The following is a 17,518-nucleotide window of genomic DNA, read 5'->3' on the forward strand; positions in this document are numbered from 1 at the left end:
AATTAAACTTACCATAGATTAAATATACCCTGGCAGAAGTAGAGAGGGAAGAGAGAGGTAAATATTACTAAGTGATTACTAGTGCCAAGCACTTTATCAATATATCATTCAATTTATTCCTAAAAAAAAAAAAAAAAAAAAAGAAAACCAACAACGCAAATTAAAACAGCAATATGATATCTTTTCAAACACATCAAATTTGCAAAAATGTTTAGGTGTGACAATACAAAGTGATAGCAATAAATTGGGAGAAACAGGAACTACTGTACACTGTTAATGAGAGTATGAATTACTGCAACCACTTTAAAGAGTAACTTGCCAAAATCTGGCAAAAGTGATGTATGCTAGAAATTCAACTTCTTTTTTTTAATTTAAAATTTTTCTTAATTTGAAAAGAGAGTGTGTGCGAGTGGGGGAGAGGGACAGAAGGAGCAGGACAGAGAATCCCAAGCAGGCTCCACACTCAGCAAGGAGCCCGATACAGGCCTCGATCCAATGACCCTGGAATCATGACGTGAGCCGAAATCAAGAGTCATTCAATCAACTGAGCCACCCAAGCATCCCTAGAAATTCAACTTCTAAGCAGCTCGACTTCCACCCTCAAGAAACTTTCATACGTGTGCACAAGAACAACAATGTTCACTGGAATATTATGTGTAATAGCAAAACTCAGAGGAAAAAAGATAAATATCTATCAATAAGAAAATAGGTAAACTGACATACACACACACAATGGAATACTACATAGCAGTTAGAATATAGGAACTAAGTGCTTCAAGATGGATAAATATCAAAAACATTCAGGGAAGGGATACCTGGGTGGCTCAGTGAGTTAAGCATCTGACTCTTGATTTCAGCTCAGGTCATATCTCATGGTTCCTAAAATTAAACTCCATGTCGGTGCTCAATCCCTGCTTGGGATTCTCTCTCTCTCCCTCTCTCTCTGACGCTCACGCACTCTCTCTCAAAATAAATAAATAAACTTAAAAAAATATTCAGGGAAATATTTTTGGGATTGTAAAGCAAATTATAAAATAATCTGTATCATATACCATTTACTTAAAATGTTTAGGGGGACCTGGGTGGGTCAGTTGGTTAAGCATCTGACTTGTGCTCAGGTCATGATCTCACGGCTTGTGAGCCTGCTTGAGATTCTCTCTCTCTGCCCCTTCCCCACTTGTGTTCTCTCTCCCTCTCTCAGAAGAAATAAATAAACTTTAAAAAAAAGTTTAAGAAGTTTAAAATCTGGAAAACAACTGAAGATACGTTTAAAGGTATATAAAATATCATAAAGGTAGAAACACCTGCATGAGGAACAAAAGATCACTATATTCATGAGAGTGGTTACAGTTGTAAAGGGAAGAGTGGGAATAAGACCATGGAGAGATACAGAGAGACAGCCTCACTTTGGATGTAATACTTTATTTCCTAAAAAATAAGATCCAGCACAAATATGACACAATGTTAAGAAATAATAAAGCAGGTGGATGTACATATTGTATGTATGTTTGAAATACTGTTGTTATGGATTGAACTGCATCTCCCAAAAAGATATGTTGAAACGCTAACCTCCAGGAACTTATGAATGGAACCTTATTTGGAAAGATAGAAGATAGAAAGATTGGGGCGCCTGGGTGGCGCAGTCGGTTAAGCGTCCGACTTCAGCCAGGTCACGATCTCGCGGTCCGTGAGTTCGAGCCCTGCGTCGGGCTCTGGGCTGATGGCTCAGAGCCTGGAACCTGTTTCCGATTCTGTGTCTCCCTCTCTCTCTGCCCCTCCCCCGTTCATGCTCTGTCTCTCTCTGTCCCAAAAATAAATAAACGTTGGAAAAAAAAAAAAAAAAAAAAAAGAAAGATAGAGGAGACATTCCATCCCTTTGAAGGCCCAGGGGGTTTCATTGCTTGCCTTCCCACATCCCATGGAGGATTTCTTCAGGGGGAGTATTTGCTGGAGTGCTCTGACTACCTGTTACAGGTTGAACTGTGTCCCACCAAAAGATGGTAAAGTCCTAACCCCGGCATCCACAAATGTGACCTTATTTGGAACAGGGTCTTTGCAGATATAATCAAGTTAAAGTAAGGTCATTAGGGTGAGTCCTAATCCAATATGACTGATTATAAGAAGAGAAGACAAAACACAGAAGAAAACCATGTGAGGAGATAAGCAGAAATTAAGAGTGATGCACACACAAGCCAAGGACAGCAAGGACTACCAGCACCAGAAGTTAGAAAAAAGGAAGGATTCTTCCATATAGGTTTCAGAGGGAGCAGGGCCCTGCTAACATCTTCAATTTGGACTTCTAGCTTCCACAACTACGAAATACGTTTTTGTTGTTTTAAAAGCCACTTAACAAAAGTTTGCAGTACTTTGTTATGGTAGCCCTAGGAACCTAATACAATTGTATAATAAAAATAAAAAAAAAATTTAGGGGTGCCTAGGTGGCTCAGTCAGTTGAACGGCCGACTTGATTTTGGCTCAGGTCATGATCCCAGGGTTGTGGGGTTAAAGCCTAGTGTAAGGCTCTGCGCTGAGCCAGCTTAAGATATTCTCTCTCCTTTTCTCCCTGCTCCCCGCCCACCCCTCTTCCCCACTAGCACTCTCTCTCTAAAATAAAAAAAAGGAAGGAAGGGAGGGAGGGAGGGAGGGAGGGAGGGAGGGAGGGAGGAAGGAAGGAAGGAAGGAAGGAAGGAAGGAAGGAAGGAAGGAAGGAAGGAAGGAAGGAAGGGAGGAAGGAAGGACTTTATAAGTTTGTGTTTATGATGCCCCCAAATGTTATTTTTAATTACTGGCTGCGTGGAGCCACAGTATCTGTTTGTTGGCAGAGGAATGCTAATTTGAAAAACCAGGATCACAGTTAAATTCCAAGTTGGTTCATGGATACGTTCAATATCTTAACTGTGATAATGTGGGTATATTACGTCCCCAAACCTATCAAAGTCCACACTTTATATGTGTGCATTTTATTGCAAGTCAATTACACTTCAATAAAACTAAAAAAAGAAATATATTAAAAAGAACAGCCTAAATTTAGGATTAAGAAAGAAGATTCTGGGGCGCCTGGGTGGCTCAGTCGGTTAAGCGTCCGACTTTAGCTCAGGTCACAATCTCGCGGTCCGCGAGTTCGAGCCCCGCGTCCGGCTCTGGGCTAATGGCTCAGAGCCTGGAGCCTGCTTCCGATTCTGTGTCTCCCTCTCTCTCTGCCCCTCCCCCGTTCATGCTGTGTCTCTCTCTGTCTCAAAAATAAAATAAAACGTTAAAAAAAAAAATTTAAAAAAAAAGAAAGAAGATTCTGAGGGATTTAGGAGAAGCAGTCAGAAGGCAGGTTAGAAAAGGAAGAAGGTTGGGGCGCCTGGGTGGCTCAATCTGCTGGGCGTCCGACTTCGGCCTAGGTCAGGATCTTGCAATTTGTGGGTTCGAGCCCTGCGTTGGGCTCTGTGCTGACATCTCGGAGCCTGGAGCCTGCTTCGGATTCTGTGTCTCCCTCTCTCTCTCTCTCTGCTCCTCCCCCGCTCATGCTCTGTCTCTGTCTCTCAAAAATAAATAAATGTTAAAAAAAAAGAAAAAAAGAAGAAAAAAAAGAAAAGGAAGAAGGTAAATCTGGAGAACAAACAGAGGGTTACTGGAGGGATGTGGGAGAAGGATGGGCTAAATGGGTAAGGGGCATTAAGGAATCTACTCCTGAAATCATTGTTGCACTATATGCTAACTAACATGGATGTAAATTTAAACAATAAAAATAAATTAAAAAATAAAGAAAAGGAAGAAGGAAGAGAGAAAACCCAGCATCTGGTGGCCAAGGGTTAAAACCTAGGAATTTTCAAAGTAAATGTTTTCTTTACTTCTCCTGGGAAATTTTCAATAAAACTTTCACCCCAAAAAGAAACCCTACATTCATTAGTAGCTGCTCTCCATTTTCCTATTCCCTGCCAGCCTCTGGAAATCACTAATCTACTGTGTCTATGCCTCTGCCTAATCTGGACAATTCATATAAATGGAATTACATACCATGTGGCCTACACTTTGACTGGCATTTATCACTTTAACATAATATTTTCAGGTTCATCCATGTTGCAGCATTAGTACTTTATTCTTTTACTGTTGAGAAGTATTTTACCATATGGAGGTCTCACATTTTGTTTATGTTGAATGCAACAGTTGATGGATAATAGGGTTGTATCCATCTTGCAACTACTGTGCACAGTGCTGCCATGAATACTCTTGTACATTTTTTTTTTTAATGAATACATGCTTTCAATTTTGGGGTGAACATACTGGAGTGGAATTGCTGGGTCATATGATAACTCGATGTTTAGCAGTTTGAGGAACTACCTAACAATCTTCCAAAGTGATGGTACCATTTTACACTCCCAGCAGCAATATATGAGGGTTTCAACTATTCCACTGTTCACCAACTCTAATTATTACCTATCTTTCTTATTTTAGTCATCCTGGTAGGTATGAAGAAGTATCTCACTGTAACTTTAATATATATTTCCCTAATAAGTTTACATTGACCATTTTTTCAAGTGCTTATTAGCTACTTGTGTATCTTCTTTGGAGAAATATCAACTCAAATGCTTTCACTGTCATCAGAATTTTCAGGTAAATTATTCCGCACACAAATGTAGTATTATCATTTTGAGATATTAAAGTACGTACATTTTGCCTTCTCTTCATCTCTGCCTCTTGTAAGAAGGACAAGTCCAACTATTAAGTTATTGAAGTGCAGTCCTTTGGATGTTCCACCAAAAGAACAGTATATCACCTAGGAGAAAATGATAAAGCCAACATTAGAGGTTTCAGTTGTTGAGGAATTTGAGGCTCATATCACCTTTACCAAATCTTGTCTCTATCTCCAAACAAGACTCTGGTAAACTTTAGTAAAATGATGTTATACATCTTGTTAGTGCACTCAGCCAAAAATACACTTTATCTATTCTACTATATATATATATCACTGGCTCACACACTAACTATTCTTTTTCTTTGGAATCCTTATCAAGGTCAAAGAAGATAAAGGTTCAATAGCCCCAATAATGTGGTAAGAATTTTGTGTAATTACAGAATTTCCTTCAACCTCTGTAAAACTTACATACATTTTGATTTGAAAGATCGACATCTGGGGCCTCTGAGTGGTTCAGTTGGTTAAGCGTCCGACTTCGGCTCAGGTCATGATCTCAAGATTTCTAGGTTTGTGGGTTCAAGCCCTGTGTCGGGCTTTGTGCTGACAGCTGAGAGTCTGGAGCCTGCTTCAGATTCTGTGTCTCCCTCTATCTCTGTCCCTCCCCCACTCATGCTCTGTCTCTGTCTATCAAAAATGAATAAACATTAAAAAAAATTGAAAGACTGACACCCTCTGAATGTTTAAAAATGGAATGACAATCATATTACAATATATAAATACACCAAATTAACACCTTGTATACTTTAAATGTACACAATGTTATATGCCAAATATATTCAATTTTATAAAAGTAAAACATACAGAAACCCCTCAAGATGTTTTATACACTCTTAGAAAGGAGTATCCTAGTAATCAAAACTAAAGAAGAAAAGCTATGCATAAGAAAGGGACAGCAAAAACAATGACATAAATTCATTCAGTTAGTAATTCTTTATTGAGTGCCTAAGGTGATATTGTGATATAATAAGAAATAAATATTTGGTCTTCCTCCAAGTTTCTGACACAAGAGCTTCTAAAACTCTTTGCTGAATGATATAGGTAAAAGAAGCATCTTTGGTTATTTACCCAATAAGTCCCTTTCATTCATATCTGAGTTTATGCTAATGAAATGACTCTTGGTAGGCCTTTACAAAGCTTCAGAATGTGAGCTGGTAGTCAGAGGAAAAGATGTGATTAGAGGGTTAGAATATTCAGCAGCACTTCCCAATCTCCAGGAAGGGAAGGGTGCTGGAGATTTATTTAATCACCAATAGCCAATAAATGGCCAGTGATTTAATCAGCCATGCCTGCATAATGGAACTTCCATGAAAAACCCCTAAACCAGGGTTTGGTGAAGACATCAAGGTGCTAGCAGAGGGGAACACCCAGAGATGGCATGGAAGTTCTGCATACCATCCCCCTCCCTGCCCACCTTCACCCCTTGCCCTTTGTGTCTCTTTCCATTTGGCTGTTACTAAGTTGCAGTCTTTAAAAAAATAAACTGGTAGGGGTGCCTGGGTGGCTCAGTTGGTTAAGCGTCCAACTTCATCTCAGGTCATGATCTTGCGGTCTGTGAGTTCAAGCCCTGCATCAGGCTCTGTGCTGACGGCACAGAGCCTGGAGCCTGCTTCAGATTCTGTCTCCATCTCTCTCTGCCCCTCCCCTGCTCACACTCTGTCTCTCTCTCTCTCTCTCTCTCTCAAAAAATAAATAAACATTAAAAAAAATTTTTTTTAAATAAATAGGTAATAATAAGAGGAGGGGCCAAGATGGCAGAACAGCATGGAAGGTTTTTTTTGTCTCTAGGACCTGAAATGCAGCCAGATCATCACTAAACCACCTTGCACACCTAGAAAACTGATTTGAGGACTAATACAACAATCTGCATGACCTGAACCACACAACTGGGCAGGTATCCAGAGTGGAGAAGCGAACTGGGAGAGAAAGAAGCCACTGAGGACAGGGAGCTGTTTTTGCCTGGGGAGAAGAAGCATGTGAGGCGGGGGGTGGGGAAATACAGGAAAAGCACCCATCCCTGAAAGCAGCTGGAGAGAAAAAGGAACAGTGGAAACAGCCACAGGGACTAAACAAAAAAGGGAGAAAGGAGAGGGTTTAAATTCCATTAAGACTCTATAAACAGGTGGAGCGCAGAGTCTGAAACTCCACAGCTCAATATCTGGCGGAGCTCTGGTAGGAAGGGGAAAATCCCTGGAGGCAGAGTGTGAGGTCTGAGGGGTCCGAGGGCCACACAGGGAGAGGTGGTTCCCCTACTGGGAGGACATTTGGTAGAGGCAGTGTGACCTTCCCACAGGCAAAGGTCCCAGCAGATCCCTGAGAATGGCCACATTCACTGGTGTCAGAGCCAGGATGTTGAGGGTGAAGCCTGGTGCCAGATGTGTGCCGTGATTTGCCGTAATCCCTGAAATGCTGCTGCTACATGAATGCACAAACTTTTTTCTGGGAAGGGCTGGTGGCTGGCTGCAGTCTCTGGGCATCAGCAGTGGCACGGTCTCCCGAAAGTTCCTGGGGGTGGCCAGCACCCAGCCATTGCTGAGAGAGACCCTCCCCCAGAGAATAAGTACAGAAATGAGGGTTGGGAAACACGGCCCCATCTGAGATAAAACTCAGGAGGGAGGTGCCGCCGGGCAGCCAGATGCCTTGGTCACACACAGTGTAGAAATGGAGAATGGACAGAAGCCAGAGACAAAGAAGGGGTGCTTGACTGCTAGTAGGGAAGAGCACAGAGTTCTGATACTAGAGACTGGGTAGCTGGGTGACTCCATTTTCACCCCTCCCATGCATGCCCCTACACACCTACACCCACAACAATCTACCCCACTAAGCTAAGCAGCACCATCTAGTGGAGAATGGAGCCATTACACTAAGACCTGCCCAAATGGGCCAACCGCACTCTTGAAGAACACAAGTCTCTCTGCCTGCTTAGTTTGCAGACTATAAAGTGCTTCATAGTTTGACTTCTAGGGGAAACCGGATGTAATTTCAATCATATTTGACTCTGTTTGTTAGTCCAACTATTTAATTTTTTTTCTTTTCTTATTCTTGAATACAGAAAGAGAAAAAATTTATTTTTATTTTCCATTTTTATTAAAAAGATTTTTAATTTTTTTCTACTATATTACTTTTTTGTAAATTTTTTATATTCTATCTTACTTCCATTTCATTTTATTCTATTTTATTGCGTTCATTTTCTCAAATGTTTTCCTTTTTCTTTTCTTTCTTTCCTTTTCTTCTCTTTCTCCCTTTTCTCTAATCTATCAAGTTTCTTTCAACAATGAGACCAAAACACACCTACGACCCAGCATTCTTCATTTGATTTTGTTGTTCTTGTTTAATTTTTTTTGTACTTTATTAATTCCTTTTCTTTCTTCAAAATGACAAAATGAAGAAATTCATCCCAAAAGAAAGAACAAGAAGAAATGACAGCCAGGGACTTAATCAACACAGATACAAGCAAGATGTCTGAACCAGAATTGAAAATCACAATAATAAGAAAACAGGCTGGGGTTAAAAACAGACTAGAAACCCTTACTGCAGAGATAAAAGAAGTAAAAGCTAGTCAAAATGAAATAAAAAATGCTACTATTGAGCTGCAATCTCCAATGGGTGCCACAGCAGCAAAGATGGAAGAAACAGAGCAACGTATCCACGATAGAGAGGACAAACTTATGGAGAATAATGAAGCAGAAAAAAAGAGGCACACTAAGGCAAAAGAGCATGATATAAGAAAGAGAGAACTCGGTGACTCATTAAAAAGGAATAACATCAGAATCACAGGGGTCCTAGAAGATGAGGAGGGAGAAAAAGGAGTAGAGGGTTTATGTGAGCAAATCATAGTGGAAAACTTTCCTAACCTGGGAAACACAAGACATCAAAATCCAGAAAGCAGAGAATGCCCATTAGATTCAACAAAACCAGCCATCAACAAAGCATATTATAGTCAAATTCACAAAATACTCAGGCAAGGAAAGAATCCTGAAAGCAGCAAGGGAAAGAAGTCCTTAACCTATAAGGGAAGATAGATCAGGTCTGCAGCAGACCTATCCACAGAAACTTGGCAGGCCAGAAAGGAGTGGCAGGATATATTCAATGTGCTGAATCGGAAAAACATGCAGCCAAGAATTCTTTATACAGCAAGGCTGTCATACAAAATAGAAGGAGACTTAAAGAGTTTCCCAGAGAACCCTCTTGCACTGTTGGTGGGAATGCAAATTGGTGCAGCCGCTCTGGAAAGCAGTGTGGAGGTTCCTCAGAAAATTAAAAATAGACCTACCCTATAACCCAGCAATAGCACTGCTAGGAATTTATCCAAGGGACATAGGAGTACTGATGCATAGGGGCACTTGTACCCCAATGTTCATAGCAGCACTCTCAACAATAGCCAAATTATGGAAAGAGCCTAAATGTCCATCAACTGATGAATGGATAAAGAAATTGTGGTTTATATACACAATGGAATACTACGTGGCAATGAGAAAAAATGAAATATGGCCTTTTGTAGCAACGTGGATGGGACTGGAGAGTGTGATGCTAAGTGAAATAAGCCATACAGAGAAAGACAGATACCATATGGTTTCACTCTTATGTGGATCCTGAGAAACTTAACAGGAACCCATGGGGGAGGGGAAGGAAAAAAAAAAAAAAAAAGAGGTTAGAGTGGGAGAGAGCCAAAGCATAAGAGACTGTTGAGAACTGAGAACAAACTAAAGGTTGATGGGGGGTGGGAGGGAGGAGAGGGTGGGTGATGGGTATTGAGGAGGGCACCTCTTGGGATGAGCACTGGGTGTTGTATGGAAACCAATTTGACAATAAATTTCATATATAAATAAAAAAAAAAAAAAAAAAAAAAGAGTTTCCCAGACAAACAAAAATTAAAGGAGTTCATGACCACTCAACCAGCCCTGCAAGAAACTTTAAGGGGGACTCTCTGAGGGAAGAAAAGACAAAAAAAAAAAAAAAAAAAAAGACCAAAAGCAACAAAGACCAGAAAGGACCAGAGAACAACACCAGAAACTCCAACTCTACAGGTGACATAACAGCAATAAATTTGTATCTTTCAGTACTCACTCTAAACATCAATGGACTAAACGCTCTAATCAAAAGACACAGGGTAACAATGGATAAGAAACCAAGATCCATCTATATGCTGTTTACAAGAGACCCATTTTAGACCTAAAGACACCTTCAGTTTGAAAATAAGGGGATGGAAAACCATCTATCATGCTAATGGCCGCCAAAAGAAAGCCAGAAAAGCCATACTTATATCAGAAAATCTAGATTTTAAAATGAAAACTGTAACAAGGGATGAAGGGCATTATATCATGATTAAGGGGTCTATCCACCAAGATCTAATAATTGTAAACATTTATGCTCCAAATGTGGGTGCATCCAAATATATAAATCAACTAATCACCAACATAAAGAAACTCATTGATAAGAGTAGGGGACTTCAACACTCCACTTCCAACAATGGACGGATCATCTAATCAGAAACTCAACAAGGAAACAATGGCTTTGAATGACACACTGGACCAGATGGACTTAACAGATATATTCAGAACATTTCATCCTAAAGCAGCAGAATATACGTTCTTCTCCACTGCACGTGGAATACTCTCCAGAACAGAATACATACTGGGACTCAATTCAGCCCTCAACACGTACAAAAAGATGCAGATCACATCATGCATATTTTCAAACCACGACACTACAAAACTCAAAATCAACCACAAGAAAAAAATTTGGAAAGATAACAAATACTTGGAGATTAAAGAACATCCTACTAAGGAATGAATGGGCTAACCAAGAAGTTAAAGAGGGAATTAAAAAGTACATGGAAGCCAAGGAAAAAGATAACACCACAGCCCAAAACCTCTGGGACACAGCAAAGGCGGTCATAAGAGGAAAGCATATAGCAATCCAGGACTTCCTAAAGAAGGAAGAAAGGTCTCAGATACACAACCTAACCTCATACCTTAAAGAGCTGGAAAAAGAACAGCAAATAAAACCCAAAACCAGCAGAAGGCAGGAAATAATAAAGATTAGGGCAGAAATCAATGCTATTGAAACCAAAAAAAAAAACCAAAAAACAAAAACAAAAACAAAAACAAAACAGTAGAATAGATCAATGAAACCAGAAGCTGGTTCTTTGGAAGAATTAACAAAATTGATAACCCTCAAGTGAGTCTGATCAAAAAGAAAAAGGAAAGGACCCAAATAAATAAAATCAAGAATGAAAGAGGAAAGATCCAACCAACACAGCAGAAATACAAACAATAATAGGAGAATATGAGCAATTATATGCCAATAAAATGGGTAATCTGGAAGAAATAGACAAATTCTTACAAACATATGAACTACCAAAACTGAAACAGGAAGAAATAAAAAATTTGAAGAGACCCACCCATAGCCAGTAAAGAAATTGAATTAGTAATAAAAATCTCCCGGGCGCCTGGGTGGCTCAGTCTGTTGGGTGTCCAACTTCGGCTCAGGTCATGATCTCACAGTACGTGAGTTCAATCCTCACATCAGGCTCTGTGCTGACAGCTCAGAGACTGTAGCCTGCTTCAAATTCTGTGTCTCCTCTGCCACTCTCACTCGTGCTCTTTCTCTCCCTCTCTCTCTCAAAACTAAATAAACATTAAAAAAAAGTCTTAAAAAAATTAAATTTAATTTAAAAATCTTCCCCCCCCCAAAAAAGTCCAGGGCTAGATGGCTTTCCAGGGGAATTCTACCAAACATTTAAGGAAGACTTAACACCTATTCTGTTGAAGCTGTTCCAAAAAATAGAAATGGAAGGAAAACTTCCAAACTCATTCTATGAAGCCAGGATTACCTTGATTCCAAAACCAGATAAAGACCCCACTAAAAAGGAGAACTACAGACCAATTTCCCTGATGAACATGGATGCAAAAATTCTCAACAAGATACTAGCCAACCGGACCCAACAGTACATTAAAAGTATTATTCACCATAACAAGTGAGATTTATACATGGGATGCAGGGCTGGTTCAATATCCGCAAAACAATAAATGTGATACATCATATCAATAAAAGAAAGAACAAGAACCACATGATCCTCTCAAAAGATGCAGAGAAAGCATTAGGCAAAATACAGCATCCTTTCTTGATAAAAACCCTGAAGAAAATAGGAGTAGAAGGATCATACCTCAAGATCATAAAAGCCATATATGAAAGACACACTACTAATCTCATCTTCAATGGGGAAAAACTGAGAGCTTCCCCCTGACATCAGGAACACAACAGGGATGTCCACTCTCACCACTGTTATTCAACACAGTGTTGGAAGTCTTAGCCTCAGCAATCAGACAACACAAAGGAATAAAAAGCATCCAAATAGGCAAGGAGGAAGTCAAACTTTCACTCTTTGCAGACAACATGATACTCTATATGGAAAACCCAAAAGATTACACCAAAAACAGCCAGAACTGATCCATGAATTCAGCAAAGTTGCAGGATATAAAATCAATGCACAGAAATCAGTTGCATTCCTATACACCAATAATGAAGCAACAGAAAGAGAAATCAAGGAATCGGTCCCATTTATAATTGCACCAAAAACTATAAACTACCTAGGAATAAATCTAATCAAAGAGGTGAAAAATCTATACACTGAAAACTACAGAAAGCTTATGAAAGAAATTGAAGATGACACAAAAAATGGAAAAACATTCCATGCTCCTGGATGGGAAGAACAAATATTGGTAAAATGTCAATACTACCGAAAGCAATCTGCATATTCAAAGCAAACCCTATCAACATAACACCAGCATTCTTCACAGAGCTAGAACAAATAATCCTAAAATTTGTATGGAACCAGAAAAGACCCCGAATCAAGCAATCTTGAAAAAGAAAACCAAAGCTGGAGGCAATCACACTCCTGGACTTCAAGACGTATTACAAAGGTGTAATCAACAAGACAGCATGGTACTGGCACAAAAACAGACACTCATATCAATGGAACAGAATAGAGAACCCAAAAATGGACCCACAAACATATGGACAGCCAATCTTTGACAAAGCAGGAAAGAATATCCAATGGATATTCTTCAGCAAGTGGTGCTGGGAAAACTGGACAGCGACATGCAGAAGAATGAACCTGGACCACTTTCTTACACCATACACAAAAAGAAACTCAAAATGGATGAAAGTCCTAAATGTAAGACAGGAAGCCATCAAAATCCTCGAGGTGAAAGCAGGCAAAAACCTCTCTGATCTTGGCCACAGCAACTTCTTACTCAACATGTCTCCAGAGGCAAGGGAAACAAAAGCAAAAATGCACTATTGGGACCTCATCAAAATAAAAAGGTTCTGCACAGAGAAGGAAACAATCAGCAAACTAAAAGACAATTGACAGAAAGGGAGAAGATATTTGCAACGACATATCAGATAAAGGGTTAGTATCCAAAATCTATAAAGAACTTATCAAACTCAACACCCAAAAAACAAATAATCCAGTGAAGAAATGGGCAAAAGACAGGAATAGACCCTTTTCCAAAGAAGACCTCCACATGGTTCACAGACACATGCAAAAACGCTCAACATCACTCATCATCAGGGAAATACAAATCAAAATCACAATGAGATACCACCTCACACCTGCTACAATGGCTACCATTAACAACTCAGGCAACACCAGACATTGTTAGAGGATACAGAGAAAGAGGATCTCTTTGCACTGCTGGTGGGAATGCAAACTGGTATAGCCACTCTGGAAAACAGTATGGAGGTTCCTCAAAAAATTAAAAATCGAACTACCCTATGACCCAACAATTGCACTAGGTATTTATCCAAGGGATACAGGTGTGCAATTTCAAAGGAGAACATGCACCCCAATGTTTATGGCAGCACTATCAACAACAGCCAAAGTATGAAAAGAACCCAAATGTCCATCAATGGAGGAATGGATAAAGAAGATGTGGTGTGTGTGTGTGTGTGTGTGTGTGTGTGTGTGTGTGTGTGTGTGTAAAGGAATATTACTCGGCAATCAAAAAGAATGAAATTTTACCAGTTGCAAATACGCGGATGGAACTAGAGGGTATTACACTAAGCGAAATTAATCAGTCAGAGAAACACAAATATATGACTTCACGCATATGAGGAATTAAGATACAAAACAGATGAAGATAGGGAAGGGAAGCAAAAATAATATAAAAACAGGGAGGGGGACAAAACATAAGAAACTCTTGAACAAACAGGATTGCTGGAGGGGTTGTGGAAGGGGGGATGGGCTAAATGGGTAAGGGGCATTAAGGAATCTATTCCTGAAATCATGGCTGCACTATATGCTAACCTGGGTGTAAATTAAAAAGTTAATTAATTAATTAATTTTTTTTAAAAGATGTGGTATATATACACGATGGAGTATTACTCACCAATCAAAAGAATGAAATCTTGCCATTTGCAATTACGTGGATGGAACTAGAGGGTATTATGCTAAGTAAAATTAGAGAAAGACAGATATCATGACTTCACTCATGAAGAATTTAAGATGCAAAACAGATGAACAGAAGGGAAGGGAAGCAAAAATAATATAAAAACAGGGAGGGGGACAAAACATAAGAGACCCTTAAATGTAGAGAAGAAACAGGTTGCTGGTGGGGTTTTGGGAGAGGGAATGGGCTAAATGGGTAAGGGGCATTAAGGAATTTACTCATGAAATCATGGCTGCACTATATGCTAACTAACTAGGGTTGTAAATTAAAAAATAAATTTATTTAAATAAATAAAATAAAATAAACTGGTAATAGTAAATAGAGTGCCTTCCGGAATTCTGTGAGCCATCTAGCAAATTGTCAAACCCAAAGAGGAGGTCATGGGAACCCTAGATTTATAGCCAACTGGTCAGAAATACAGGACTTGAGACTGGCATATGAAGGAGGGGGCAGAATTGGAGGTCTGCACTAATTCCAGGTACTTATCTCAGAATTGAATCGAAATTATAGGACATCCAGTTGGTGTCCAGAGAGTTGAAAAATTGACTGATATAGGGAAAAACCCCATACATTGGTGTCAAAAGTGCTGTTGTTTAAAACAAAGTGACCCAGTTTTTACCATGCAAAATTTTTGTCGAAAAATGTATGATTAAGAATAGTTCAAACCCAAAGCAATCTGTAGATTCAATGCAATCCCTATTAAAATACTAAGTATTTATGGGGCACCTGCACGGCTCAGTCGTTTAAGCGTCCAACTTTGGCTCAGGTCATGATCTTGTGGTTTGTGGGTCCCGTGTCTGGCTCTGCCTGCTTCAGATTCTGTCTCTCCCTCTCTCTCTCTGCCACTCCACTTGCGCACGCACGCTCTTTCTCTCTCAAAAATAAACATTAAGAAATTTTAAAAAAGAAAGTATTTTTCACTGAACTAGAACAAACAATATTAAATTTGTCTGGAACCAAAAAAGACCCCCAAATAGCCAAAGCGACCTTGTGAAAGAAGAACAAAGCTGATAGTCCCAGATTTCAAGATATACTACAAAACTGTAATAATCAAAACAGTATGGTATTGGCATAAAAATAGGCATATGGATCAATGGAACAGGACAGCCCCAAAATAATAATTGACATTTATGTGGTCAATTAATTTATGACAAAAGAGGCAAGAATGCACAATGAGAAAATGTCAGCCTCTTCAATAAATGGTGCTGGGAAAACTGGACAGCTACAGCTTTTGGCTATTTACCCAAAGAAAATGAAAGCATTAATTTGAAAAAATACATGCACCCTTATGCTTACTGCAGCATTATTTATAATGGCCAAGATATGGAAGTAACCCAAATGTCCACTGATGGATGCATGGATAAAGATGTGGTTTGTGTACACACACACACACACACACACACACACACACACACACACACACACACAGGACTTTTACTCAGCCATAAAAAAGGTATGAGATCTTGCCATTTGCGACAACATGGATAGACCTGGAAGGTATTATGCTAAGTGAAATAAATCAGACAGAGAAAGACAAATCTTGTATGATTTCACTTATATGTGGAATCTAAACAAACAAAAAGCAAAAAACAGACCCACAGATATAAAGAAATGAAGGCTGCCAGAGGGGAGAGGGTATGAGGATCAGCAAAATGGGTGAAGGGGAGTGGGAGATACAGGCTTCTAGTTATAGAATGAATAAGTCGCAGAGATAAAAGATGCAGTATATGGAATATACTGGTCATTGGTATTGTATAGTGACTGACGGTAGTTACACTTGTATAGAGCATAGCATAATGTATACAGAAGTTGAATCACCATGTTGTACACCTAAAACTAATGTAACACAGTATATCAACTATACTTCAATAAAAAAGAATTCAAGAAATAAAACTTACATAGTAATATGAAAAATGAAAATATATATTTATTAAGTGATATTTAAAAATATATTCAATAACACTCTTGACAACTGATGCCAAAAATTATGTATCTCTGGTGCCACTAACAGAAAAGCCTAGCAAAAACTAGTCTAGGGAAATGGTTCCAGATCAAAACATAAAAAACACTTAAAAAAAAAACCTTAACAGGGGCACCTGGGTGGCTTAGTCTGACTTCAGCTCAGGTCATGATCTCACCACTCATGAGTTCGAGCCTTGCATCTGGCTTTGTGCTGACAGCTCAGGGCCTGAAGCCTGCTTCCGATTCTGTGTTTCCCACTCTTTGTGTCCCTCTCCTGCTTACCTTCTGTCTCTTTTTTAAAAAACCTTAACAAATATACTTTGTGGAATAACTATTTTCACTTGGTATAACTAAAAATAAACTGCATAAACTGGAGGAAGGTAACAGAAAAAACCTCTATCCCTGAGACAGGGGTACAAAACATCATAGACCTTTAGATATCCCCTACCATTGGGGAGAGGCAGAATCACTAAGAAGTGGGGATACACTGTCACAGCTTTAAACTGAAACAAAAACATAAAACAGAATGCCTCCCCCCCAACTAGCACCCTTACCCACTTCCACCACTGTGTTAGCAAACACTGAAGAATAAATAATATCAGTCTACTGCTGGGGAGGGAAGAGCATACAAAGAGACCCTTTCTGAAGTATCATAACAACAAGAAAATAAGATAAAAAGTTGAAGGTAGAGCAAACATTTGAAGAATCCTCTGGCAAATGAGACTCCACCCTAAAAAAGGTAACCCTAGACTTGAATTTGAAGCCTATAGTGAGCTATGGCTAAGTATAGCAATACAAAATACAGCTCAACCACAGATGAGACTGACTCAACTACTCATGCTAAAGGCCTAGCCAGGCATAAATACCATCTTCCTCAGTCTCTACTGTCCAACATAAAACATCCACCTTTCAACCACAAATTATAAGTTACACGAGGAAGCAAGGAAAAACATGAATAGTGAGTTCATTAAAACTTTGGAATGGTTCAATAGTAAACTCAACAGAATCAAGTAATAGATTGTACAAAATGAAACAGAAGGGGGAAAAAATGTGTGGGTAGAAAAGAACAAAACAAAATTTAAGAGCTATAGGATAATCAAATGATTTAACACACATGCAGGTGTAATCATAGAAGTAAAAGAGAATGGAGCAGAAGAAACATCTGAAGACATAAATGCTGAGAATTTCCCAAAACAAAGACACAGAAGTTGTTCAGACAATAGGTAGGATAAATTATACCTCTATCCCCACCCCCAAACCATATTCAAATAGACAAATCATATTCAAATCATATTCAAACTACTCAGAACCAAAGATAAAAAGAAAATGTTTAAGGCACCCAGAGGAAAAAAGACATACTGTATTGAAACATTTCTCACTGAAAACTGAGTAAGCCAGAAGACAGTCAAGTGACAAGTTT

General features: G+C 39.2%; 1 protein-coding gene and 1 long non-coding RNA gene across 3 annotated transcripts in view; one reads left to right on the plus strand and one right to left on the minus strand.

Moving 5' to 3' along the window:
- Positions 1-17,518, minus strand: part of USP32 (ubiquitin specific peptidase 32) — a 244,812-nt gene that overhangs the window by 122,074 nt on the left and 105,220 nt on the right. For both annotated transcript variants that reach the window (XM_086686756.1, XM_086686755.1), the window contains exon 3: positions 4,660-4,765. In XM_086686756.1, the coding sequence (XP_086542882.1) occupies positions 4,660-4,765 (106 nt within the window). The remainder of the gene's footprint in view (positions 1-4,659; positions 4,766-17,518) is intronic.
- Positions 1-17,518, plus strand: part of LOC147574219 (uncharacterized) — a 125,873-nt gene that overhangs the window by 57,200 nt on the left and 51,155 nt on the right. The gene's annotated exons all lie outside the window — the stretch shown is intronic.

Source organism: Puma concolor, chromosome E1 (assembly GCF_028749965.1).
Source record: "Puma concolor isolate L17-30 chromosome E1, mPumCon1.1.hap2, whole genome shotgun sequence".
Taxonomy (NCBI): Eukaryota; Metazoa; Chordata; class Mammalia; order Carnivora; family Felidae; genus Puma; species Puma concolor.